Genomic DNA, 27,015 nt, shown 5'->3' on the forward strand with positions numbered 1-27,015 from the left:
ACAATTTCACAAAAATATTTAATGCTTTAAAATACAAAAGAGAAACTCACATAAAACCTTTTAAGATCACTTCAATTAGAATGTTGGTACTTATTTTTATTTTATTATTTGCATATTAGTTTAATACAAAACCTTTAGCAAACAATGTAAGTAAGTTTATCCTATATCTTCAGCAGCAGGTTTGGGACTAAAAAAAAGAAAGAAACATCTGCTTATCTACAATAACAACAAAAAAAAAACAAGAAAAAGCTGTTTCTTATATACTTCCCTTGATGATGGACTCATTCCAGTTTTGCATAATGCGCTTATATAAAAAAAAATGTTGTGGTCATATTGGGTTATGTGATTTGTATAAAATTTGATTATTTTAGTTAATGTTAAGAATTGGAAAAGAAAGTGGTAAAGTGCAGGAATTGCAGAGTAGGCACAAATCCAAGCACCACCTCTTAACTAATGTGTGATCTTCATCTCATTTAATCTTGTATTGTCTAACCTGTCAAATTTAACAGTCCACCAAAGCTTTCAAAATTGTCTCCCTTCAGAGTGATTTCATTCTAAGGGTGCAATCTTCAAAAATGCATCCATGGTTTCAATGGCTATATTGTTGTTTCCACTATATTAATAGTGAGCATTTATGTATTGCAAATCACAACCAATTGTTTCTTTGCTCTCTAATGGCGAAACTACTTGAAAACCATGTCCCTCTTCTAATCTCAGTCTGTCTGGATACAGACACCTTAATGGTAGCTTCTAATCTTCAACCACTATGTATGTTGTGGTATGTATAGCTTTCTCCTTGCTCAAGTGGTCTCCTTTATCCAACTTTGAGCACTTTTGCATTCTGTGAGGCTGCTAATCTGAAGTGTCTGTTTCTTCTGGGTTATGTGCACCTTTTTCATACCATCTGTGTCCTGCATTTATACTATGGCCAATATACCTTCTTGTGGTTGCTATTGATGAAAAATGTGCGAGGCAGCATATCAAGCTATGGGTGTCAGTGGCGTCGCTAGGGAGGGCAAAGAGGAGCCCGTGCCCCCCTCTTCTAAAATCCTTGGCCCCTCCTTGTGCCCCCCTACCTAAGGCGAGCAGTGACCGTGTTCTCTGTTTGTGGTGTTATTTGTGACACTCACTAAGGCAAATGTCTGCATATCATACGGCAAACGCTCTCCTTTTGTCTTAAGGCTAGCAGGGATCTTGGTATGCATTCTGGCATCAGTATGCACATGAGCACAAGCCACTTCTCAGGTGTTCCTGCCCGGCTTCTGCACTGCGACCTCCATAACGTGCAGAGCAGCTTGCAGCCCCTCCCATCAGAATGTAGCGCAAAAATATGCTAATGATGGGCCATTAGTCACTGAATGGTTTTGCACCTGCATTCTGATGGGATAGAAGGTGCAGGGGGGTGTGGGGAGTTGGTGTGCACAAAAGCCTCTCTGCAGGAGTGTGTGTGAATTCACACATTACCTTTCATAGGTGGCCCCCCACTTTTGTCTGTGGCCCCTCTTCTTTTGTCTTTGGCCCCCTCAGTGCTCCTCCTAAATTTGATTCCTGGCGACACCACTGATGGGTAGTGATCCTGGGGAAGGGGGACGTGACCAGATATTCGGATCCCTTAATTACTTTGGTTCGGTGGAGGGGGCCCCCGAAGCTGGCCATGCCCCGGGCCCCAAATATGCTTAAAATGGCCCTGCATGTGATAATCTGCAGCCCATCGCCCACTGTCTCCATGGCTTCTTCTAGGATTTTGCCTCCGAATGAAGGCCCGAGGCAGAGCTGAATGTGGCACATATTTTGTAATATTGGTGTTAACAACTTGAAGATGGTCACTTTAAATATGCATTTGCTGGCCAAAGGCAGAGCTATCTTATAGGCGTTCAACAATCGGACATGTTTTTCTCTGCTGTCAGCACTTGAGTGTGAGGCAGCGAATATGGTTAATATTAATGAAGTTCAAGGTGGACCTCGTGTAATGGAACCTTAATGATACAATCAAGGAAATCGCCCATTGGACTGTGCATTAAGGAACACGTTCTCCATTATAACGTATGAACCAAGCGACTGCCTCTCTGCCCGACGTGTGGGGAATCTTCCTTGCGAGATCGCGGGAGCGTGATCTCGCGAGAGTTGAAGCGGGAGGCACGCTGCTCACGAAAGAGCGCAAACGAAGGCAGAATCCGGCGGGCTGTGCCAGAGGCAGAATGCAACAGCACTCCTCCTGATCTGAAGCCTCAGGCCTCCACACTTGAAGGCCTGCCAGTCAGAGTGCAATGCCAAGGCTGAAGGCAGCCTCCTGGCTGCTCTGACTGTGCAGGTGTGGACAGCGTCCCACAGCTTACAGTTGAGCCACTGCCTGAACTATAATACAGCAGGTGTAAGTACTGTGACCCCCTGCCCAGGACACTATATGTTCCCCAATTACACAAGTTGATGGAGGTGACTAAATAAACACCTCCCCCAGTACAACCTGTGTCCTGTCGTCCTTCAGGCCACTACACCATGTTTCCCTGAATTGACTTCTCATTCTGAATATTACACATTGATTGTGTGATGATAATACGTGCGCTCCAAGAACGCAACACTGCTCTCCCAAGAAAGACATTCACCATCATTCCACTGCCTTTGTTTTAAGACATTTAACTAGACTTGACCAATGCATTTTTGCCACCGACCTCGGCCGGTTCCATGTAATAATGTTGCCACAAAAATATCGCCATACAAAAATATCGCCGAAAAATGGTCGTTTTTTGTGGCGAAATTATTGCATGGAACATGCGGGGGACACCCCCGCAACACCCACATTTTTTTTATTTTTAAAAAAAAAATTGTTTGCCCCTGTCCCCATATATATGGTCACCCAAATAATATCGCCACAACATTTTCCCGGCGATATTATTTACGACGACCATATATTTGGCGATATTATTACCTGATACCCCTCGGCCACTATGTTCTTTGTAACATCCATGCCTTCGCCCTCATTCTAGTGCATCGGCAGAAAGACAGCGCTGGGGACCTCGCAGCTCGGGCCCTCAGCTTCTGGCTCCTTTCCCATTGGTCGCGGCTCGCTCCAGTCGGTCCAGGAGACGGCGTGGCCCTTCCATTTGGGAAGAATCACGTTCTTTAAGCAACACCGACCGCCTTCATCCAAGTAAATCTTGAACAGTGCATGTTTCCACAGGATGATTGCAAGGGTCATGGAATAGTCTAAAGTTCTATTCAGAGCTCAGACGGCAGGTGGCAGCACAGTGCAGGCACTGGAGTGAAGTGGCGAACATTACTGAGTACAGTATGGTATGCATGCATGCAGTTTGTCCAATAAACGGCATGTGCAACCACAGGAGGAGTCCAGGCCGGGTTTTCCCCTGGACTGCAGGGAGTTCATAAGGCGCTGGACTGGACTCCTGCAGGACAGTATCCCTGTCACCCGCATGTTCTGCTGATGTAACCGGCAGAGCTGTCAGGCAGAGACTGTAAGCGGTGCCCCTGCACAGACCCAAAGGGAGAGCTTGGCAGCCACGCAGGAAATGGGTCCCCCAGCAAACGAGCGTGAGGGCGAAGCCAAACAGGGGCTGTACCCCTCCCTTCCAACAGAAGAGGCGACAGGGGGAGAACTTGCAAAGGCTCCCCAGAATGGGGGAGAGCCAGAGGAGGACTTCCCGGAGGAGGCTTCCGCGCATGAAGGGGAGGCAGAGGCGACTCCCCTGAACGGATGGTACCCCGAGATCCCTGCTCTGGGTACAGAGGAGAAGAAGGAGAACGGGGAGTGGGGTGCCCCGGAGGAGTCAGGGGTGCCCCTGGCAGCAGCATGCGAGCCAGGGCCGGACACTACAGTGGCGGAGCAGAAGGAGTTCGAGCCCCCGGAGGGCGGCTGGGGCTGGGTGGTCATGCTGGCCGCCATGTGGTGCAATGGCTCGGTGTTCGGCATCCAGAACGCCTGCGGCGTGCTCTTCATCTCCCTGCTGGACGAGTTCGGCTCCAAGGATGACCCGCAGCTCAGGTTCAAAACAGGTGAGAGGGGAGGTCGGATTCCGGAGATGGGGAGGTTCTGGGGAAGGGAGCACTGTGCGGTGAGCTGTCGGGGAACAAAGCCAGGACAGAAAGTCTGAACACATGTGGGTGTAAACAAACACACACTGCCGCGTTCCGAGTGCCAGCAGTGGGCAGTGGCTGGCACTCTGGCAACGTCACTACTCCCGAAGAGGTGGGCACGATATATTTAGTTGCTTTATTATAGCGCTATATATGACGTGGGTGGAGTCACGGCGCTTCACAGGTATAGAATTTGACCAAAAGTGGCCAGTAGACATATACGCAGTGTCGGCGGCCGGTCTACTCAGTTAATCGTGAATGGAGTCATGTGGTGGCACGCGGGTCCTTATTTGTGTATGTCTATAGCGCCTTCCCCACCCTACCAGGCGCTTCACAATAATCATACATGTCAGTTCTGAAGTGTACAAAAGTCTATTATCAGCGCCACGCAATTCCTCAATACCATCGCCCGCGCACGTGAAGATCAGCTGTGGTGGCTTTCCTTTCATCCTCCAATGAAAGGCTGAGACGTCCCTTGCGGGAGTCAAACTGCGCTCCTGACACAGTGCACCCTGTGCCTTGCCCCACTGAGCTGTATTCCTGTGCTGGACAAGACTGCAATTTTCCATTGAGAAGCCGAGAGAAAACCCCCGAATGAGAATTTCACCTCATCCATACGTGTTATGCGTGCCAATTGTATTTTCGATTTGATACGCTGCAGACTCTATTACTGCAAAATCATATGCAGGAAAGCGCATTGGGCACATTTGAAGGGCATACGCGATGAAACAGAAGCACATTGATCTGTGAGAGGTAGTTATTGTTGTCCGGATATTGTGTTATGTTATATTGTGCATTTGTATAGCGCCTCTTGGCTTATGTTGTAGCGTCGGAGCGCTCTGCCTATCAAAGAGGCACAGTGGGAGTGTGGTAGAAACTGCAGCAGTGCTAAGGAGGAGCACAGTGGGCCGAAGGAGTGGCTAGTTAAGAGGCTCAGGAAGACACGAGAAGGAAAAGGGGGCGGAGCTACGTGTAGAATTGGACCGAACACGTGTGCATTTATTTGCTGAGCCGCTATTAAAGTGTTGCCCGACAAAGGTCACTGTCCCTGATGTAGCAAAACACGGCATCTTGTACCCATTTCCTACCTTATTCTGCAAATCAGCCTGGAAGCAAGTCCAGTTTTCACAAACACTGTAGCACATTCTCTCGTTTCTGCATTATAGAACCATGGTCCACCTAGCAGGACTGGTGCCCGGCCATGCTATGGCAAAACGTGCCCCCTCCATCTCCCCCGCTGCATTCCGCCCCCTTCATCTCCCCGGAGCATTTCTCCGTGCTCAGAGTAAGATATGGGGGCCCCGTGTGGGGGCACATGTCAATCCACTGACAAGACAAGCCGTGCACTCTGATACTACCCTGCGGGGATTAAAAGCAGAACAAACGTTTCCGACCAGGCTAGTTTTCATACAAGACATGGCGGTGTGCTATATATAATGACATATGAATGAATGGTGTGCTTAATATCCCTCCCCAGGCCTTTCATTCGTTTGGAACACGATTGCACAGATTATATAGCGTTCGCCCAAGATCACACGGCTTCACTGCAATGAAATCGCTCCACCTCCCGACGCCGAGAGCTTTCCTGTCCTCCTCTAGCCCCAGAGGGTTACTAGAGTAAGAGGGACCGAGGCAGCTTCGGCTATAGTCTGTGCGCGGCTGCGGGGACGGAAGGGACGTGTGTGTGCATGTGCATATATAGCAAGCGCTGCTCACGTTATCTGGCAGCGCACGCAGCGTAATGTCTCGCCCGCTGCCGTGCGTCGTCACGCGAAAATGCTGGTGGCACTACTAGTGCCACCCACAGGGGAGCGCAGGAAGGAGGGCTGCGGTCCACGCCAAGCGGGACTGACAGGGGGAATCCGGCTCTCCCTCCCCGCCGCGCGCCTGCGCTGCGCGCCTTATGGCGCCGGCTGCGCGCGGGACTTCGCTGCACTCGAGGCGCCAGAACAGGGGACGCGAAGGGCGGGGACGGACTGTCAGTCAGGCGCGCGAGCGCTCAGGCCCTGCCGCCTGCTCGCCCTTCCCGCCCGCCGCACGCGCCGCCCGCCCGCACGCGCCGCACGCGCCGCCCGCCGCACGCTCGACGCCTGGAAGCTCTTGTCAGGGGGCGAGCCTTCAGGCAAAGCAAGCCCCGGCTGCGGCCTAATCGTCGTGGGCTGTCGAAGAACGTGTTTCAACCCGGAAAGACGGCTATTTTGGAAAACGTGGAATTGATGCGAGCTCCACACTGCCTGAGGGAAGGAGTGAGTGACTGACTGACTTTAGGGGAGACCCCCCCCCACCATAACCTCAGCAATTAAAGAGTCAGAAGAACTCTCTACAAACTCAGAACTTGGCTGCGCCAATGCCTTTATATTGGGCAGTCCTGCAAGGCGGGGGGCGGGAGGAAGGGGGGGCGTTGGTGCCGACAATTTATTTTAATGGTCTTCTGGGTTAAGTCCATGTGTGGTGAAAGAATGGTGCGAGCCATAACCAGCCACCTGCTTGTACTCTTGTGACCTATTCCAACCACACCGTTGCATCCTCTAGGCCACGTATCACATTGAGTGTCGGCAGCTTTTTGGCACTGTAAATAACACCTGTTATTAGTACCCAGCTAAGCAGGGCTAATTCTAGCCACTTTGCATGGAGGAAAGGCAGAGTGCATACCCTGCCTACATTCAAACGTATGCATGCTGGTTGGACAGAGATGTCTGGGGGTCTGCATATATGTTCCCGGCCCCATTGGATGAACCCATTTAACCAGCAGAAGTAAATGTTTTATCTAACGCCAGTCAGCAGTAAACTGCCCGCACAGTGTGACTGCTGGTTATGAACATTCTGAAGCTAGCAATGCAGGCAAGCCACTGTACACCTTTCACATCTGCAACCAGAAAAGTGACGGGTGGAAGGTTTTGAATACATCTGAACCACTGGCACTGCTTTGGGCAACCTTCCGGAACACTGTTTTTTTTGTATCCCCAACCATATGCAAATCAGTCATGTACTGCCACCAATGGGAGCAGCCCTGCCCGAACTGCTAGGCCAGGTCCCCTCTGCACAGAAACACAAGCAACCCCAGACATGTTTCGGCCTAGTTGGGCCTCCTCAGTGAGGTGAAGCCTGGCTCCCTTTCACACCTGAAATCACTACCTTGTTGTTTTATTAAAGTGATGTTTAAACAGGGCTCACAAATCATGCACTGGTATTTTCAGCACACGCCACCATGAATACATGAGTACAGGCACCAGACTGCAATGATATGATATGGTTGGTTATTTATAATGCGCTTAATACCCAGAGGTTACTAAGCACGGACCCGGGCATCGAACCCGCGGTGCTACCTGTCATCTTGTTTCCAAGGCGAGCGCGTTGCCCCTGAGCTATCACCCCTGCCTGTGAGACTAAGAGCCGGGACTGGTCGCTTGTTTCACACCAGACTTGTGACAACTTGAGTTCTCTACAAACCATTTTTTATAAATTGTACTAATTTTAAGACTTAGCCACACTCCAGAAGGGCCTGTGAGATAAGGTCACCAGCTTTTCGTAATTGTAAAACACAGGCATACAGCTTGTAGTCATGTGTAATATACATATCTATTTCAAACACTTTTTTAATGCTTCTAGCAAGCAGGCATCATAGACCAGTCGGCTGTATCATTTGTTTTACTCTGCAATTCAGTTTACTTAGAAGTAGGCACACGCCGAGAAGCCACCTGTGGGTTTGCCAGGCAGATGCCCGTTCATACGGTAAAGACTCAGAAACTGACCATTCCAATGAGATGAGACTTGCCCACATACACGCTGTGTCTACATGCGTGTTGTTTTCTGCTGCAACTACTAGTGAAACAGCCAACTGCACCATCAGCATGTACATGATGTATGATGATATATTTCATATTGGCATATGTATGTATAACCATTTTATAGCAAGCCATCATTCATTGGTGTTAATGACTGAGTTATGATCACTTGCTTTATTTGATATGATGTAATCGTTCTAAATGAGTAATCGTCTTGATGAATTTAGTTTATATATTGTCTCTAGTTGACAGAAACACACGTGCATTAATTAAACGTTTTTGATGTATTCCTACATTGTATCCGTGTTTGGATTGCTAGAAAATGTTGAGTTCTTCTTTTGATGTAAATGTTAATAAAAACACCTGCCTAGGAATTCACTTCTTTAAATAAGTGTGAAAAGGGAAATTGCAGCCAAATTTGGGCCCCAGCCTCTTCGAGGCGCACTGCCTTTAAGATGTCTCTTGCAAAGGCCCTTACTCCCCCAGAAAGTCCCAGACAGCCCAAAAAGAGCCTTGTTTCACCTAGCCGCGGAGCCAGTCAAGGCCAGGACCAAACCCTACCCCCACCCCCTGCAGCCCTGCACTGAGTGCACCTCTGATTTTAGCGCTAAATAATTGTACACTGCATAGCGCCGCACCTCAGCTTGAACGGCCTCTTGGCGTTTTCTGGCATAGCAATGAATTTTCTGGCATATCAATGAATGTGTCGCGAGGATTAGGAGCGGCCTGCTTTCTGTCTGCTTTTCAAGGCCCAGTGATCTGCCACAATACGTTTAAAGGAAGGGGGACAACCACATCAAAAGTCTCAGAATCACGACCTGTGCCACCCAGAGGTGGGCAGCTTTGGGTATTTTTCCTTTCAAGGAAAATACGAATAGAGAGAGAGGCAGGTTACCGCTGTCCTCGTAATGAGGCCCATAGTCTCTTAAGGCACGTCTCAGTGAAGGGCTTTGTGTAGCTCACACTTCATACAATCACTTCTAGGTTATTCCAATTATGGTAGGCAAAGTAAATAACACCCATTAGGGAAAATTGATTTGCATGATATCCCATAAATTAGTTGAACGGGAGAGCCTAGCTATGAGCCTAGGTTTGCTGGATGCACAGGTTGCAAGTTGTGGGATTCACACTGCACATTTTCTTGTTGACTCTTCAACTGTCATGGTAAAGTACGGATGTTAGGCAAGATCTGGGTTTTTAGATCACATCACTCTATATTCTAGTAAGTGTTTGTAGTTTTTTTTAATCAGTATAAAACGCATCTACACGTATTCAAATGCAGTCTGATAGGGAGTCTTAAAGCCAGGACTCGCAGAGCATTTCACATATGCCAACCAGTGAGTTTGTATTTTTATTTAATTTTTATAGCTTGACGCCTAAGCACTGAACAGAGTAAACAACGGTACAGTACAAATTAGCAAGTCAAAACAAAACCAACAAATCGGTGGAAGAGAATGTGGGTTTTAAGATGGGACTTAACGAGAGGAAAGGAGGATATGGAAGAGAGAGAGAGAGAGAGAGAGAGAGAAAGAGGAAGAGAGGAAGAGAGAGAGAGAGAGAGAGAGAGAGAGAGAGAGAGAGAGAGAGAGAGAGAGAGAGAGAGAGAGAGAGAGAGAGATTGACTTCACCCTTGTTTACCTACTGCTTGTTTTTAACACACTCCAAGGATAGGCCGCCAGTTTAGACGGGCCTGTGGCACGAGGGACACTGGAGGGTGTTAGGTGGGGGTAATTTATTTATTATCCTCATACTTACAGATGCTGTGTGTTGACTCTCACATGACGCGCCAGCTTCTGCACTGCAATAACCCATGGCACAGGCATTGCCACATGTCCCAGTGGGGTTGTGCTGCTGGCACGCTGCCACCGGAGTCCGGAAGCCGCTTCTCACACAGCGCGTTGCTGCCCTGCTGGAGCTTCAGGGCCGCTGCGGTCTCTTTTAAGATAAGTCGCACTGTGACAAGCCGCTAATGCGGCCCATCACGAGGAAGACCCTGTGAAATGAGCCTTACTGGGACAGGTACACACAGACCATGAAGAAATGCAACCCACGACTAGACACTCAACCGGAGAGCATGGAGTAATGAGGCTCAAGCCTCGGTATCCTATAATCACTGCTGATGGACACAATCTGTCAGCAAGAAGAAGAAGAGAGGAACGCAGTTAGTGACCGAGTGAGCCCGATACCTAGAACACTTTGGTCCCAATTCATGGAATTTTTAGCACTGTTCAAAGTGACTTTGCACTGCCGACACAAACCCTGATTCATGGAACTTTGCAGAGTGTATTTTTTCAGTACAAAGTCATTTTTACAGTACAAAATGGCTTTGCACTGCAAAAACACACTTTGCACAGTTCCATGAATCGGGGTTTGTGTCAGCAGTGTCAAGTCACTTTTCAGCAGTGCAAAGTCACGTCGAACCGTGCAAAAAATTCCATGAATTGGGCTTGAATTCCATGAAGGGTTAATTTGGTGAAGGGCCTGGTATATGCATGATGCCACCAGGGCCCCCACAGGGGCCATAGAAATGCACAGAGCATAACCAGCAACAAAACCTTTGCTCAGACTTTTGGCAAAAGGGCGCTTCAGGGGGTGGGTAGCAGACTAGCGCTTCAAATAGTGGCAAGTCCACAGTGCATGTCCACCTGCATTTTACTATAATACCATGTACGTCTGAGTCACATGCTTTGGTTCAGCAATGAAGCCAGGACTTTAGGCAACTCTGCCATTTGGGCACTTGACCACATACCTTCTGAGCTTTACTTGGTACAAACATGTAAAAGTGTTGACTTTCAAGGACTACAATAATAATGTCTGGTTGTTATTACTTGCAAAATACACAACACATATATTAAAGCATCCTGGCAATATATACATTCTTATAGAAACAGGGTAAGGACAAATACTATAATTGCAGCTGTATTTTCACATTCTGAGTGGAAAACTGCAAGTCCCCCAATGCAAATAAGGCAAGTTCAAACATTTCTCGTTTCACACCACTGTTATTTTAGCACGTTGACACACACTCAAATCATTTTTGTAGTAAGGTAACCCGAGTATAGGGATTGTCACAAACTTCCAGCTTGCTTGTTAAACATCATATTAAGAACATTTTACTATCCACATGAAAAGCAAATCCTTTTTTGCACGCCAAACTAGCAGACATAATGGATATAAGATGATCCTTAAAAAGGAGTTTCATCGCGTTACTGAATTGCATTGTTTTGGTAGACACAGATTTGGTATGTAACTGGAGGGTGTGGGGGGATCTTTTATTTGGAAATGTCGAATCACACTGCCAAGTGACTAAGAAAGGCACTGGTAACAAAAGAAATGTTTTACAGCAGTAATTGGGAGGCCGTTATTATAGTGCCTTCTTGCATCTCCATTTTTGTCCTGCTGATGACAGCCGTAAAGGTGAATAAGCAAAGGCCCAAATGGGAACGGGTTGGCTTCAGGCATTAGGACAAATTTCATTAGCTGGACATTGGGAGAAATAAAGACCAGTGTGAAAACTGTCACTCAGAATCCCAGAGGATGAGCAAGTCCAGTTCCTCCAGCCCCGCCACAGGGCCCTCACGACAGCCAGCAGCTGGGAAAATGCCCCGGCCTGCCTTAAAATGGGCCTGTTTTCAGCCCTGTGAAGCCGCCTGGGTGGGGTAAGCTGCCTCTCCTGCCCCCTCGGGTGGTATGCAATGGGAAAGGCTGAAGTACTGAAGCCGGTGCCTGTGGGATTGGGCCTGTGTCAGCAGGGGGTGAAGTCCTAAAAATAAAAGTGGGCGGACTCATCAACAAACGCAATGGGATGTGACGTCTCCAGAAATTAGCATATCAAGGTGAAATATGCACATTTCATTAAATTGGCTTTGCATAACCACACAAATTGCACAGGACGAATGGCATTTGCCTTTCATAAAATCAAAACCAATAGAGGATATTGTCTTCTAATAGTGTTTTTGAAAACATTAAAAGGTGTGCATGTTTTAAATTCCAAGAACCAATACAAATGTTTCCCCTGGAACTTGCAGTACCGAACTGGGACATTTCACCTTTAGTTTGTTCTTTTTCATCAGGTTATATAGTACAGTGGTGAAGTGTCTGGCCTGCAAACCTGATGACTGCAGTTCGGGGATCGGCTTTAATTCATAAATTCATAGAGGACATTCAATGTTTCTCATTTTAGCTAGGGTGGACTTAGTCCACCTTCTGAAAAAAGTGGGTGGACGTGTATCTTCGACTTGAGCCCTGTGTGTGAGACTCTTCCAGGGCCTGTGTGAGACTCTTCACTGACCTGGCACTGGATTGGTTAACTTCCTTCCTATCTAACGGACTCTCCCAGGTGCAACTGGGCCCTTTCCTTTCCTCCATCTCACTTTCTACCTGCGGTGTCCTTCAGGGCTCTATCCTATCGTCGTGGCTCTTCAACATCTACCTTTCCCCTCTGGCCCACTTGATCTCGTCATTTCCATTGTTATGCTGATGACACACAACTCTCCTTCAAGCTTCCCTCCACTACCTCCTCTTCTTCCTCTCTCATTCCTGACTGTCTGACTTCTGTTCAGGCATGGTGTACGGCTAATGATCTGTCTTAATGCCAGTAAGACCGAAATCCTTTTCTTTGGGACCCCTGCTCCCTGTTTCCGTCCCAAGTCTCTGGTCGCCCTCCCCTCACCTTCTTGTGAGGAAAGAACCCTTGGTGTCATCTTTGACTCCTCTCTCGCGTTCTCCCCTCACATCACTGACCTTGCCAAGAAGGCCCACTTTCAACTTCACCTCCTCAGAGACATTCTCCCTTTCCTACCTTCCCCCAGAAACTCAATGTATCCAGAGCTCTGGTCATCTCTAGGCTGGACTACTACAACAGCCTCTTCCTCAATCTTCCTCTTTCCTCTCTTCGCCCCCCTTCAACTAATCCAAAATAGGACAGCAAGACTTATCCTTGCCCTCAAGCCCATGGACCGCTTCTCTCCAGCCCTCAAATCTCTCCACTGGCTCCCAGAGGCCACAAGGATCAAATTAAAGACCCTCTGCATGATCCACAAGGCTTTCTGGGGCCTTGAACACTGCTATATCCAACTCTCTCTCCTTAAATACCTCCCTCTTTGAGCCCTTCGGTCCTCTATTTTATTTTATTTTGTTTATTGATTTATAGGGTCCCGTACCCCGCAGGCATCAGGGCGCACAAACAAAAACATAGTGGACAAACATAAAGGCACAGGACAAAAGCGCAGGAAGAATTAGCGCATCAGGGAAAAGACATTAGTTCAAGTTAGAGCTTAAAGATTTTAGATGAATAGAGCAGTCTCCGGTTTCTGACGAAATATATTGTATTCCTTTATCAGCCTAAGCTCCAGGGGCAGGAAATTCCAGATCTTAGCGGCCCTGATAGGGAGGGAAAGCTCTCCCCAAGCAATTGGTGAGAGAGAATTTGGGAGTTTTGCCAACGCCAAGTTGTTGGAGCGTAGTTTCCTCAATGGTTCTTAAAGAGAGACCAGTATAGATTGGAGTGGTGCCAAATAGCGCTCTGTGGGTTAGTGTAGCAGCCTTGAATTCTAGCTGAGTGGTAATCGTGAGCCAACGAAGATCCTTCTGGCTATCCGAGATATGCTCTCATCTAGATTTCTTCGCAATAATGCGCACTGCATAATTTTGAAGGATATGCAGAGCATGAATGTTTTTTTTATTGGCTCCGATTAACAGAGCATGGCCATAGTCTAATCTAGACAGAATCAGAGCACAGGCAACCAAGGAACAGTTGGGCGCTGAAAGGAAGGGGCGCAGGTTTCTCAGCAGCCGAAGATAGCATAATCCATTCTTTACTGTCTGATTGATTTGGGCATCTGCACTGATTAACGAGTCGAGATAGAAGCCCAGGATCTTAACGCACTTTGAGACCGGGATTGGACAGCCATGGATAGAGAATGATTGATAGAGTGTAAATTTGCTCGAGCATGCTTGGTACCAAAGACCAGCAACTCAGTCTTATCTCCATTTAAACACATCCAGTTCTTACTCATCCAGGTCTCAATGGTCGATAGGTGGTCGGAAGAAGGTTTGTGTTCTTGGCATAGTCCCCTGATAACTCAAGTATTAGCTGGGTGCCATCAGCATAGTTTGAGAAATACACTCCAAGCTCATCCAACACATAACAAAAAGGTTGGATATAAAGGTTGAATAGCAGAGGGGACATACTTCCTCCCTCAGGAACTCCATGAGAAATGGGGGAGAAGGGAGAGGTGGCCTCGCCCCAACACGCCCGGGATGTGCAATTCAGAAGGAGAGCTCCCACTCTGCAGAGAAGTTTTTCCAAGAAGATAGTGGGGGGTAGATCTCTCTTGTCGACAGGTGCCTCCCTCTGGAATAGCCTCCCTGCCCCTCTCAAACTTGAGCTGGATCTCCTTAAATTCTGGAAGCTTCTCAAGGCCCTGCTCTTCTCTACCTCCTTCCCTCATCCTCCCTTGCTAATGTCCCCATCTGCCGCTGCTACTGACGTCCTGGTCGCTTATCAGTCCTATGGAGTTTCGGGCCCTCCTTGATCAGTCTATACCAGCATCCCAAACCAGCACTGCCCCTCCAGGACCCCTTCCCTGGCCAGGCAGTTGGGTTGGGATCCCTGCTGAGTCTGGTCCACCCCTTTCCTCGCACTGGCATCCTCTGGCACCTGCCCATCTGGGCTCCCCCAGCACTTGGACAGCCCCTGGGCCCTTTCTTCCTCCTTCTCCTTCCCCTACATTGTATGTGCGCTCCCCTGATCGACACTTACCAGCCCCCCTCTCTGCCAGTCCCCTCCCCCAGCAGTGCTTGTTACTGCACTTGCACAATCCGAATGTCACAAGGCCTAGAAGGACCGTTATTGGGGTTTTATCTCCCCTATCCCCCCCCCTTTTTTGTCTTGTGGTGCCTGGAAACACCTTTTGCTGTATAGTGAGCCTTATAAATATTTAATAAATAAAAAATAAAAAAGGCAAGACACCAGCTGGGCTTTCTTAAGCACTGTCAAGACTGGGCTCTTCTGTGGAGGGCTCCCAACCGGATGGTCTGAAGGGCTCCCTCCCCGCAGTCTGTTATCATAACCGCAGCATCTATTGTTTATCCATCCGGCTCCCTGACCTGGCTTAGCATGTCTGAGAGGACGTCTTGACGCTCCCTATCAGACTGCCGAAGACAAAACAAGGGTTCACCGTACTTTCAACGAGCATACTGAGCAACCCTTCGTGTACAACGTATTTTTTGTTGTTGTACTTTCTTCTGTTGAAAATGTACGTTTTCCCCATGCAAGTGAATGGGGAAAAAACAAGCCTCCTACCTCCTGGTGCAAACCCTCCCTAACCTTGGTGTAAAATGCCCCTCGAAACTGTTTTCAAATGTTGAACGGTAGGCTTACCAGCCAACTTCATACACAGTGGAGTCACATTGCTGAAAACACCGAGGGGGCATGACATCTAAATGAAAGAGGGCCCCTGTCAAATGAGTGGGACAAAATGGTGAGCCACAAAATTTTGGGGGTGCAAACACACTTGTCCCTCCCATAAAATTGCGCCCATGCTGATAAACACTTTCTACTTCTGTCTACTTCTGCTCTCTTCGCCCTGCGCAACAGCTGCTACCATATACTGACGACAGGGTTTGAAATTCCCAACTTTTTCGATGTTTGCCCATTCCGAGAGGATGTTAACAGTGCATTGACCAGGCCAGCCTCTCACCATTGGCCCCCTGTGGTTAGCCTTTTTTCCACATCGCTATTCCAAATAAAGTCCAGTTGCAAGGCGATTGGTCAATATTCACTTCAAAACAGCTGTCAGTGTTTTTATCCAGTCTGTCAGCCAGATGTTGGAGGAAAAAGAAAAATTGAAGCGTAGCCAATTTTGCTAAGTGAAAACGTGTGTTTTCCGAGTCTCTTTGCTTTCAAATGCAAGGACACTTAATTTGCAGGAAGGGAACATGACGTCATGTGGCATCATCGCGTTAAATGGTGCGGCAAATAGCGGAGGAAAACATCATGTGTCTTAAAGGTGGGGAAAGGCTCTACGCAGTCGGGAAGCCGGGAATGCAGATGCTATGGGGTGTGGGTACCGCCCCCCCGCCCCTGGAAAATACAATCTCTAACAATGTTCGTACCTTTTTAATGCCACAGCCCTAACATCTGGGCAGTAGCACCCAACCCCAGGAATTCAAAAGTTAGCTCTCCTGCTACGCAGAAGGTCACGGAAGGAGGGGGCCTGTTAACATGAGCGGAGAATTTGCACGTGTAAGGCCGCAGGAAAGTACTGACATTGGAAAGGTGTTATCCTCTGTGATGTGCCATCTTGGATCCGTGGCAATGAGGGTCAGGGGCAACTATATACTTCCCCGGGCACAGGCACCGGGGACGTGTCAACCAAAAGAGATGGGGCGTATTAAACGATTTGGAGGAATTCCGTTTGGGACTTGGGATGGGATCTATGGAGTGGGAGGGGGCATTCTATGAACTCATATTTTATTTTAAATCAGACAATTCTTATTTCTTAGTAAGAAAAATTAGAGCAGGCTATTACGGATATGTGATACAGGAAATTGATCTCACGAGTCCTGCACATGAAAGCTAAAATAACAAAATGGGGGTGGGAATGAACGGTGGGAAAGGAGCACCTTTTCATCCCGTAATTACAGAAGCGCAGCGAGAAAGATTTCTGAAGGCACCCGGATTCTTACATCTCATGTCACAGAGAAAAGGAGAGGCAAGCCTACAAGGGTAGGTCCGCGAGAGGAAGTAGGAAGGAGAGGAGGTATAGAGGGGGGAAGTAAAAGGAAAGTCCCAGCAGAATTCACGCGCGGCCCACATAAGGAGTCGCTCCTGGCCTGGGTTCCATAAGATGTGCTTATAACTGTGCGGACGGATCCAACCAGAGGAAGAAAGGCGGGGTGATGATGGGACAGAAAGGTAGGCGGGTTATTTGTTCCAGTTGGAGGGGAATGTTCCAATGGTAAGAAATGGCCCGGAACAAGATGGAACTGCGTCCCCGAAAAGTGTGCCTTCCCGGACCACCATTCCGGCCCAAATTCTTTGAAGAGATGGGGTGTTGTGCGACCTGGGCTGGGACTCTGTCCCTCAGCCATGGCCACATCCCCTGCCAACCCCCACCCATTGCACAGGGGCAGGGGGGAGCCCCAGAGTAAATTTTTCCTATTTCCAGAACTGGCCATGGGAGTTTCAATTGAGCTAGGAAGGTGTCAAGTGTGTGCTGGATCTTCCTTTGTCGGGCCGATAATGAGGATGTTTTAGCCAATAAGTGAACGCTTTTCTGTATGTAAGCGATGATCCATGCCCAACATGCGTGGACAGTTTTCCCATAGATTTCCTGTAACACATAATGTCAATATGTAAACACTGAAGACGGACTTCCTAGGATATCTGAATGGCCAACGCCATGTAGCGTAACGCATGTATCCACTCAGACTGCATTGTTTTGTTTGTATAAAACAACATTAGAATAAATGCAGAGACTTGTGTACAAGGCTACAGTCTTTTTTTCTAAAATAAGGTTTCTGCAGGTTTGCGCTATAAGAAGTGTCTTAAATAAAGTAGCAATGAACTAGATTCTCTTCCAGGAGCTGAACTGGAGGAATTAAAGTGTATCTATGTACCTTATAGCTCCCCTCCTTCTGTATTCACTGTCAGAGTGCTTCTATTTTTTACAAAGAGCTCTCAAAATGGCCGTAAAACATCATGTGTTGCACTTTATAAGATATCCTAAATAAATACATACATTTAGTTTCTCATACGATATTACCCAAATTGATAGCTTACAAACGATCGTATGGTAAATCTGGCCGAATTCGATCGTTTGTAAACGATCAGTTTGGGTAATCACTACCAAACATAGGGAGCGAAGGTTGCGGGGGTGTGCCCCGCTCCCCATGTTTGGTAGTGATGGCTTTTGGAGGTAGCAGGGGTGTCCCACGCTTCTGGAGGTTTGGAGGTGGTGGACGAGAAGAAAAAATGAAAAGAAAAGCGGACACTGTGGCATCAGATCCGACCCACGTAGGTGGGACAGATCCGCCTCCGCAGGGTTAGAAAATGAGCGGACGGCGAAAAGGTAAGTAGGGAGTCGGTGGGGGAGTGTATGGCGGTTGGTGGGGGTTTTAGTTTGGGTGGATTTGGCTGCAGCAAAATTGGCTAGGTGGCCGAATTGACCACGGTCAACTCGACCGCGAACAATTGTGCCATGGCCAAACTGTATACATCTTCTCATACCAGGTGGCAAAGCCAGCTTCATGGCCAATATAGACTGTTCCTGAGGTTCGAGCATTCTTGTTAGGATACAGTGCTTCGGCTTGCCGTTTCCTTCCTGTGCAGCATTCATCCAATCAGGTTTCGATGTTTGTGATTAGGCTGGCCTGCCTTCGGGTTCATCCAATGCAGACGGGATGAATGCAGCACACAGAGGGAGCCAGCAGGGGGCATGGACAGAATGCCCTTTCTCACTGAAAAATAATCATCCTGAGAAACACATATGTTTCCCCTGCAAATCCACTGCCCTCTAGAAAAGAGCCCTCCAGCACCACATCCAAAGGGGCTGCTGCCCACTGTCAATATAATAAACATTGTGTTGTTCAAATTAATGTGCACTGCTACCATGCATTTAAGTCAGTGATGCATTAAATTCCAGAACAATGCAATGAGCAGTTTACAAGGTTATCGCCTTGAAACACAATAAGGTCCACACCTGTCTACTCATCATTGTTTTAAACATGAAACCTTTCGTTAATAAAAAAATAAGCATTGGCAAAGCCAACAGTTTTGTATCTTGGAAAAAAAGGTACGGGTGCCCCTCTGCGAGAACGAACACGGCCATAATGACCTGTTCTATGGGAAGGTGACCATTTGAGAGTCCACAGCCACATTTTACCTCACTGTACCTTTTACAAAGGAGGAATAACCATTTGCATATCAGTCTTTGTCCTGCCCACTTGGGCAGTCCAGCACCGAAATGCTATGGCAATTCCCTTCTGAACAAGAGTACCAACAGCAACCCCATACGCTTCTTTCGGCATTGTTGGGCCTCATCAGTGAGGTGGAGTTGTGTCTCTCTGAGCACAGTGAGCAAGGGCTCCACGTCTGGATAACCTGGGTAACTTAGGGTGACTAACCATAAGTTCCTTGAACAAAGAAAAAGAGCTACGGGCGCCCCTCTGAGAGAAAGAACACAGCCATAATGACCTGTACTAAGGGAAGGTGCCCACTCGAGAGTCCGCAGCCACATTTGAGCTCACTGTACCTTTTACAAAGGAGGAATAACCATTTGCATGTCAGACTTTGTCCCGCCCACTTGGGCATCAGCATCGAAAAATGCTAGGCAATCCTGCTTTGAACAAGAGTACCAACAGCAACCCCAGGCACGTGTTTCAGCCTAGTGACTATTTTTTTTTTGTTAAGGGACTTAGGTCTAGTCACCCTAAGTTTCCAGACGTGGACCCCTTGCTCACTGTGCTCAGAGAGGCACTGCTCCACCTCACTGATGAGGCTCAACAAAGCTGAAACACCTGGCTGGGGGTGCTCTTGGTACTCTTGTTTAGAAGAGAATTGCCATAGCATTTCGGGGCTGGACTGCCCTTGTGGGCGGGACGAAGACTGATATGCAACTGGATATTTCCCTTCTGTGAAAGGTACAGTGAGCTAAAGTGTGGCTGCGGACTCTCGAGTGGGTACCTTCCCAAAGAACAGGTCATTTAGCCGTGTTCGTTCTCGCAGAGGGGCACCTGTGACTATTTTCTGATAGTTTTGTATCTTGTGTATGCAAGACATCGCACTGCCATAATGGTGCTACCAGGCCAGAAGATGGCAATAGCTGGCACATTATACTAATACCTGGGCATATTGGGGCAGTGTCTGTGAAATGCCTGCCTAATGCCTATGCAAGAGCCAAAATTATTGGGTTTTCAACTGATTGTATTTAATGGGAAATCAGTGCAAAGAACAGATGCAAGGACACATGTACTGCTTATAAATCAAGTGACTGAAGCCACTCTTGGTTAAGACAGGTTTATTACATCAGGTGCAGGTTTATAGCTGAAATTAATCCATTACCTTTCAGAAGGCTACTCAGAAAGCACAGAGCTAGACTCAAATCCCATGGTGTGTGTTTTGGGCTGGGAGGGGGCAGTGAGTGGGTGTGAATGGCCATAAGGACTAGCATGGCCATGGGCAGTCAATGGTTGAGTATATTTCCAGATAGCACCCTCTGGCTGTGAGGCCCTGGTCACACCTCATCTCTTTCCTGCATTCACATCACATGGCAATAGTTTGGGCTTATAGGCAGCAGTCTCAGCGCCACCTACCACTCAAAACATTCTTGCATCCTTCAGTAGAACTTGTTTTACTGCACTACTGGAATTTGCAGCAGTGATCACATGACCGAACACATACAACCCTTCACCACAACAGGGAACACATCTAAATATGTCCAGTGGTCTCTAAAGTGCTGTGAATTCCCCCTCTTTTTTGGGACTGCTCTGTTTCTTGCTTATTTTCTGAACTGGAAACTGTGGCCATCCTTATGACATTGGTTACTTTGACCCCCACATTAGTGCATGCAGGAACTATTGCTACCAAATGCTGTATTCCGATGGTCCCCACATTATTATGACATTATCACCCTATCAGTGCTAACCCATGCAGATTTGCTGAAATGTTGCATGCATTATTTAAACAAATCCACGTGTGAAGTTTCGCAGAAATTACAAAATCCCTGTCCATCTCTTTTTTGGGGGATGGAAGTGGGATAGGTGCAGTAGTGGGGGATACCACTGTTGTGTCATGAAGTACAATGCACAGAAGGGTCAGTAATTGTGTTTCTGTGCATTACAGTGGAAAGAGGGTGAGGAGTCGAGCATCTGAGTTGCTTACCCTATGTGCACCCTATATGTCCCCTCAAACCTTTTTCTGGTGCATCCGTTCACAGAGGTGAACAGAGTTTTCCACATTTTACTTCCACCCAAAAGATGGAATTGTGTTGGTATTTCATATCATAATGTTTAAAGTGTGTGGTATTCTAAAGGCACATTACACAAGGCACCGGCCCTTAGTGGCATGATCAGGACTGCCTAGAAAGCAGGCACTATTTGAAATGCCACCTGTTTTTACCATTACCACCAAGGTTGTCATGTTAATGCTAATGGGGTTTGTGCCGCACACTGTTGCCACTTGCGTGGTCTCTTGGTGCTTGCTCTTCATGGTGGACTCCATGTCCCAGAATCCACAGCGCCTGTTACAATGGTGCACTTCCATGGTTGTTTAGACTAACAGTTGCTACAGTGTTTGGAGACATTTCAAGAGTAGCACGCAAAGACCATATGCTTTTTTTGCTAATACATGTTTTTCTGGATTGATGCAGTTCTAGCTAACAGCAGACGAAAAGGGACGGCCTAGTATGGGGAAGCAGGACATGCTAGCATGTATTTTCCATCTGGCTGTGAAAAGCGATGCTACATGTTACTGTGGTTCTCAGCAGGTGGTCCCCGAGGGGCGCTACCGCTTCCGATCTGGGGCTGGGGCTGGGGATGCTGCTGATGTCCTAGCTGTTGGCTTGGCCTGCTCGGTGTCTTTCTCCCTCCTGCAATGTGTTTTTACTGCATTCAAGTAGAGCTCATGGCAGTAGTATAGTAGGCATTAGGAGTCATGTACTTTTAACATGCAGTGTGTTCCAATTGGGCCATGAATGTACTTCAATAAAGCAGTGGCATTCAAAGTGTTCATGTAAAATAGCTCAGTGGGTTGAATACGTGCTGAAGAGATGCAAATGACTGGTTCAAATCATGCATGCAGGAGCCCTGCCTTCCATGCTTTCAGGGGCAATAAGAGGACATTCATCCAGACGTTTTTAGTGGCATTTTGACTATTCTGTATGTGTCCCTCCCCCTCGCCAGCAGGCCAGGTGTGGTCTGATGTACCCCTTAAATGCGTTTTGACCTCCATCGCCCAATTTTCTTAATGCATTCCTCTTTGAGGCCCAACTCTACCACTGTAGTAGTAGCCCCTATCTGAAATAAATGAGGAGGGAAGCTAAACCCCCTGAGCCCTGCCCCCTCTAGGGCCCTCTCGAAGGCTCTCCTAAATTGGAACCGGGGACACCCAGGACCCGCCTTGGTGGAGAATTACTGGCAACCCTTGGATCATCAAACCTAATTTCTACGGCTCCAGAGGCCTCCTACTGTCCTGTCGTGCCACCTCAGACCTTTTCCACACCAACAATGCCCTTCTCACAGCAAAATCCACTGAGGGGCTCCCTACCCCTTGCAGCCCTGCAAAGAATCCTACCACTGCCACCTTACTCCGTGCAGACCTCTGGACACGCTCTGCTTGGGTATGGGACGAAATTACTCACTCTGAAAGTCTGACCTTACAACAAGTCCAAAAATGCACACCACCAAAGGTTCAAACACCAAAAGTTCTAACCTTTGGTGGTATGCATTTTAGGTAGGTAAAAAAATAAATTTAAAAAAAATATATGGTGACCGGGGGTTGCAGGGCACACCCCTGCAGCTCACTGGCAAAAAGTTTTTTTTTTAAAAAGGACCGGGTGGCGCCGGATCCCGATCACGGAAGTGAAAGGGAACCAGCGTTGCAGGGACACAGCGCGTTGGAAAGAAAGGTAACTAGGGAGTTAGGGGTTTGAGTGGGGGTGTGTTGGGGGTGTGGGTGGGGGTGTGTGGTTGTATGGATGTGGTGTTTTTTTTAGTGGATGTCCGCATGGGAAACGTATGAACAATTTTGTAGTGCGTACATTTCCCATGCAGACTTTTTGTATGCAGTGATTTCCGTCGCGGGAAAATCACGTGGATTCTCCACCTGTATAGATGGCCCAAGTAGGAGATCAAGGCCCTCCCTGTGGAACAGGTCCCAAAACCCCTGCTCCCCGCAAAATGCCCTGAACTCCCTGAAAGACTTGTCATATGCCACCTTCGTTCTTGCAGGCACCAAACTCTCAATCAGTGGGGTGAGCTCGGGGCACCAAGCCTCCATAGTGTCCCGGGAAACTTGGTCATCTAGTCATCCGCATGACTAGTTGAAGCCAGCGCTGGAACTCCTGCATCTTGAAACAAGACAGCGTCAGCTGCATTATTAAACACACCTGGTACATGACGTGCTTGAAATCGAATATTACAACGCAGGCACAGAAACACAAATTCCTTCAATAACCTCAATACCATAGGACAAGTCGCTCTCGGATTGTTGATTGCCTGGACCACCGACATACTGTCAGACCAAAACAACACATTCTTACCCCTACAGCATATCACCCAGATCGTTAATGCCACCAGAGTTGTGAACAACTCCAGAGATGTTACATTGCGGGTCAATGCCTGCTCGAACCATTCGGGATGCCAGCCTCGGCCACACCACCTGTTCCCCAAGATCTCGTCAAACCCCACACTTCTTGCGGCATCAGTGAATAGCCTGATTTGGGCATGAGTGCTAATGGTCTCCGGCCAGATCAGCGCACTGTCAAACCCGGGCAAAAATGCATCTCATTTTCCTGAGGTCGTCCCTCAGTGCCTTGGATGACCTAGTCTGGTGATGCTTCTTGGTCATCCCTGACATTGCCCCGGCGATAGCCTGCGAGAACGGCCTACTCATTGGAATCACATGCCGTGCAAAGTCCAGCTGGCCCCCTAGGCTCTACAACTGGTCTAGCGTCACCTTCCTTGCCCCCAAGCACTGAGCCAGATACCCGAAATTCATGAACATTGCCTGCAGGCAGGCGATATACTCCCCATACCGTATCAATCTTGATACCCAGGAATGTCAGTGTGGTCACCGGGCCCCCAGTCTTATCTTTTGCCAACGGCACCCCAACTTGCCTGCCACACCTTGATATTCTCCTAGCGCCTCACCATCTTGGTTCTTATCCAGTTCTCCTGTAAACAAGAAATCATCCAAATAGTGCAGAACTTTATCCCCTTTGCACTCCCACTTGGGGGCCCATCCCAAAAACGTGCTAAACATCTCAAAATAACTTCAGGAAATAGAACACCCCATTGGCATGCATTTGTCGAAGTAGTAACTATCCCCCATCTGAAATCCCAACAGGACAGTAGTCATCTGGATGCACTGGTAACAATCGGAATGCATACTCAATACCGGATTTTGTCAATAATGCACCCTTACGCAGCAACTGTAATTGCCTAGGTGCTTGGTCAAACGAGGCGTACCTGGCGGAGCATACCTTTCCATCAATTGCATCATTTACAGATGCGCCCTTCGGGAATGACAGGTTACGAATCAGCCGGAACTTACCAACCTCCTCCGTCGGCACAATGCCCAATGGGAAGCAGACAAATTCAGCAAAACTGGGGTGCTTAAAAGGACCCTCAATTCTCCCTAGAATCTTCTCCTTCTCTCTCTTTTCCCTAAGCACTTCCGGTTGATGTATTAAAAGCAAATGGTTCTTGGGGATTGCCGGGATGGTCAGGCCCTGCACGGGTTTCCAAAAAACCAATGGAAAACCCATCCAACAAAAGTCTAGCATTATGTAATATAGGGTAGTCGTTTCGCCCACACCCTTTTTGACCGCTTAATTCAATTAAACTGTGGGTGCCCCGACATACCGCAGAAAAAGCAGGCGTTTTTGAATTTATAGACTGGTCTATCTAGTGCACACCTTTTTATTAAATGCCCAGCACGTCCCTTTCCTGTCGCTGAATTGGGGGCTGGACCAAAAGTGCTACTCAGTGTTTCCAAACCCCGGATGGACAGTTTGTTGCTACCCGGTCGCCCCATAGTGCAACTGGCCCACACATCCATTGCTGTAGAGCCCCAGTCCAACTGCCCACTACCGGCCTTGCAACTCCTAAAACATTAATCGTAACTCAACCATGCACCATACACACATTCCCGGTACATTGGCAACATTAAATGCATGTAAGACAACAGCTTGGGGTGCAATTCTGGGTATTTCTCAACCATGGCTGCTGCAACAATGGTGAAGACAGTGGCCCCTGTCACAAGTGAATCTTCACCTGCGGTTTCTAGTCTTTTCCCTCCCCTTTATTCTCCTTGCTATCCTCTGTGACAGTATAATCGAATAATGAAAACACATCTACAAACCTTTATTTCCAAATGTTGTCTTTAACCTCTGTTGTAACATGCCATGTCAGCATACCTGAATGACCCTGGACGGGGGCAGAGTCAACCCTCAGGCCCGCTGCCATTGGTCCCGATGGGACCGTGCCCAAGGGATGCCACACCTTGTGCGCCCCTACAGCTCTCCGAGTCCCCACTGCGGTAACCGTCGCCCCTGCAGGAGAATATCCAGACGCCTGTTGTTCCAGGCCCTGCAACTGTGCATCTGTTCACTGGTAATGAAGCCCCTTGCGCGCACCCCCTTGCTGGAGGGCTGGCTCCAGTGGCACCACTGTCTGAAGCCCTGGTCCCCCTGGTCCCCCCTACTGTGACAGCCACGCAGGCAGAGCTGTAATATTCGGTGCTCCAGGCTGTATACCACCCCCCCCACTCCACCGGTTACCACCCTGATGTGATCCCACCTGAGGTATAGGTATTACCCAAATTGACCTTTTACAATTGACCTTTTGCACAATTGACCTAATTATAGTGGTCCTAATTGACCTTCTGCACAATTGACCTTTATATTATTTTAGGTATTTCATATATGTATTCGGTTGGTTTTGGATCATAAATAATATAAGGGGATTGGGTGGGGAGTTGCAGGGGATTTTAGATTGGGTAGGCGGTTGCGGGGGGTTTCCCCCCACATATATGTCCTAATTGACCTTCTAAATTAGGTAAATTCTCCCGAGGTCAATTCTCCCAAGGTCAATTGTGAAAAGGTCAATTAGATACAACCGAGGTATTAGAGTGGGCTGAGTCCCCTGCATGGGAGCAAGTACTGACCAGGACCCGAGCTGCCCACCCGCAGGCTGAAGTGCCCGTGACTGCACCCTGTGCACCCACGTTCCCTTGCTGTGATCCTATCTGTGGTAAAAGTGCAGGCCGAGTCAGCTGCGCGGGAGCCAGCTCTGCCCCTGACCCGGACTGCCCCTTTTGGAGTGGGACATAGCCGGATGTGCAGATAGTCTTTCCCCTTTCTGTAATGGCTTGGCAGGCTGAAGAACGGTGGTCTGGAGCGTTGCCCACAGTGATGCCAGACATTAAGATGAATTCTAAACCTCCCAGCCATCATATGTTTTGTCTACATAAGAATAGCAACACCACAGGTTCTACAGTACAATAGCCAAATTTGATCTGGTAGCAGATTCTATTTCAAAACCTGACTCCAGCCCAAAACACCAGGCTATAACTTGAGGATATGCATCTGATGAGTAGAAGAACGAGCCGCCTGATAGTTCTGTCACGGTGTCCAGTCAAAGTAACGAATACATAGTTTCGAAATGCAATATTTTCGAAACAAAAGGATCGAAAAAAAAAGTGTGAATGCCTTTTTTTAAATGTATTTTTTTTTCGTATAGAAAAAAATAGTGGTATTTCCCCAAAAAACAGGGGTTTGGGGGCCCCCGCCCCCAAAAAAAGAAAAACCTGCATTCAAATTGTTTTTTTTAGATCCTTTTGGTTCGAAAGTATTGCATTCGATCCTTTTGTATGCGACCCTTTGACTATAAACCTTCTGTCTAACAACAACAAGAACACACACACACACACACACACACTCTCTCTCTCTCTCTCCCTCTCTCTCTCTCTCTCTCTCCCTCTCTCTCTACATCAACATCCATGTGGTTGGTAAGAAAGCGCGATGGCGGGCTTGTCCTCTTAGATCCCGACGCACCTGAGAACCAGGTGCTCTAGCCCGGGACCTCAATGGAGTTGCACCTTTTCCTACCTTCCTGTCCCTCCGTTTAGAGTTTTAAGGGGTTCAGGTTGTTTAGCAGAAGGTGAGCTGTGCTGAGTGGTAGAAGTGTACTGAAAAAAATAGTGGAACTGTGGTCTCGGCAGGGGATAGAGGGTAGATGAAGCATAGTGCAACATGTGACTAGGTGTTGCGGCCGCGGCATTGCACTAGTCCAAGTGGCTTGTAACTAAGGGTCCTATTACAACTTTGGACTTCCACAAGGACATGAATGGGGAGATGGTCTGTATAGAATGGTGAATTTGGTTGTACAAAGTAGAGGAAAGGTAAACAGAAAAAAA

The 27,015-nt window shown here is 47.9% G+C and overlaps 1 protein-coding gene across 1 annotated transcript in view; it reads left to right on the forward strand.

The window, feature by feature from the left end:
* Positions 1 to 3,348: 3,348 nt before the first annotated feature.
* Positions 3,349 to 27,015, forward strand: part of SLC16A10 (solute carrier family 16 member 10) — a 400,499-nt gene continuing 376,832 nt past the window's right edge. Inside the window, exon 1 of the mRNA XM_069607772.1 lies at positions 3,349 to 4,008. Coding sequence (XP_069463873.1) covers positions 3,525 to 4,008 — 484 coding nt within the window. The 5' untranslated portion in view covers positions 3,349 to 3,524. The remainder of the gene's footprint in view (positions 4,009 to 27,015) is intronic.

Source organism: Ambystoma mexicanum, chromosome 4q, assembly GCF_040938575.1.
Source record: "Ambystoma mexicanum isolate Mex_15411 chromosome 4q, UKY_AmexF1_1, whole genome shotgun sequence".
In the NCBI taxonomy this organism is placed as follows: domain Eukaryota; kingdom Metazoa; phylum Chordata; class Amphibia; order Caudata; family Ambystomatidae; genus Ambystoma; species Ambystoma mexicanum.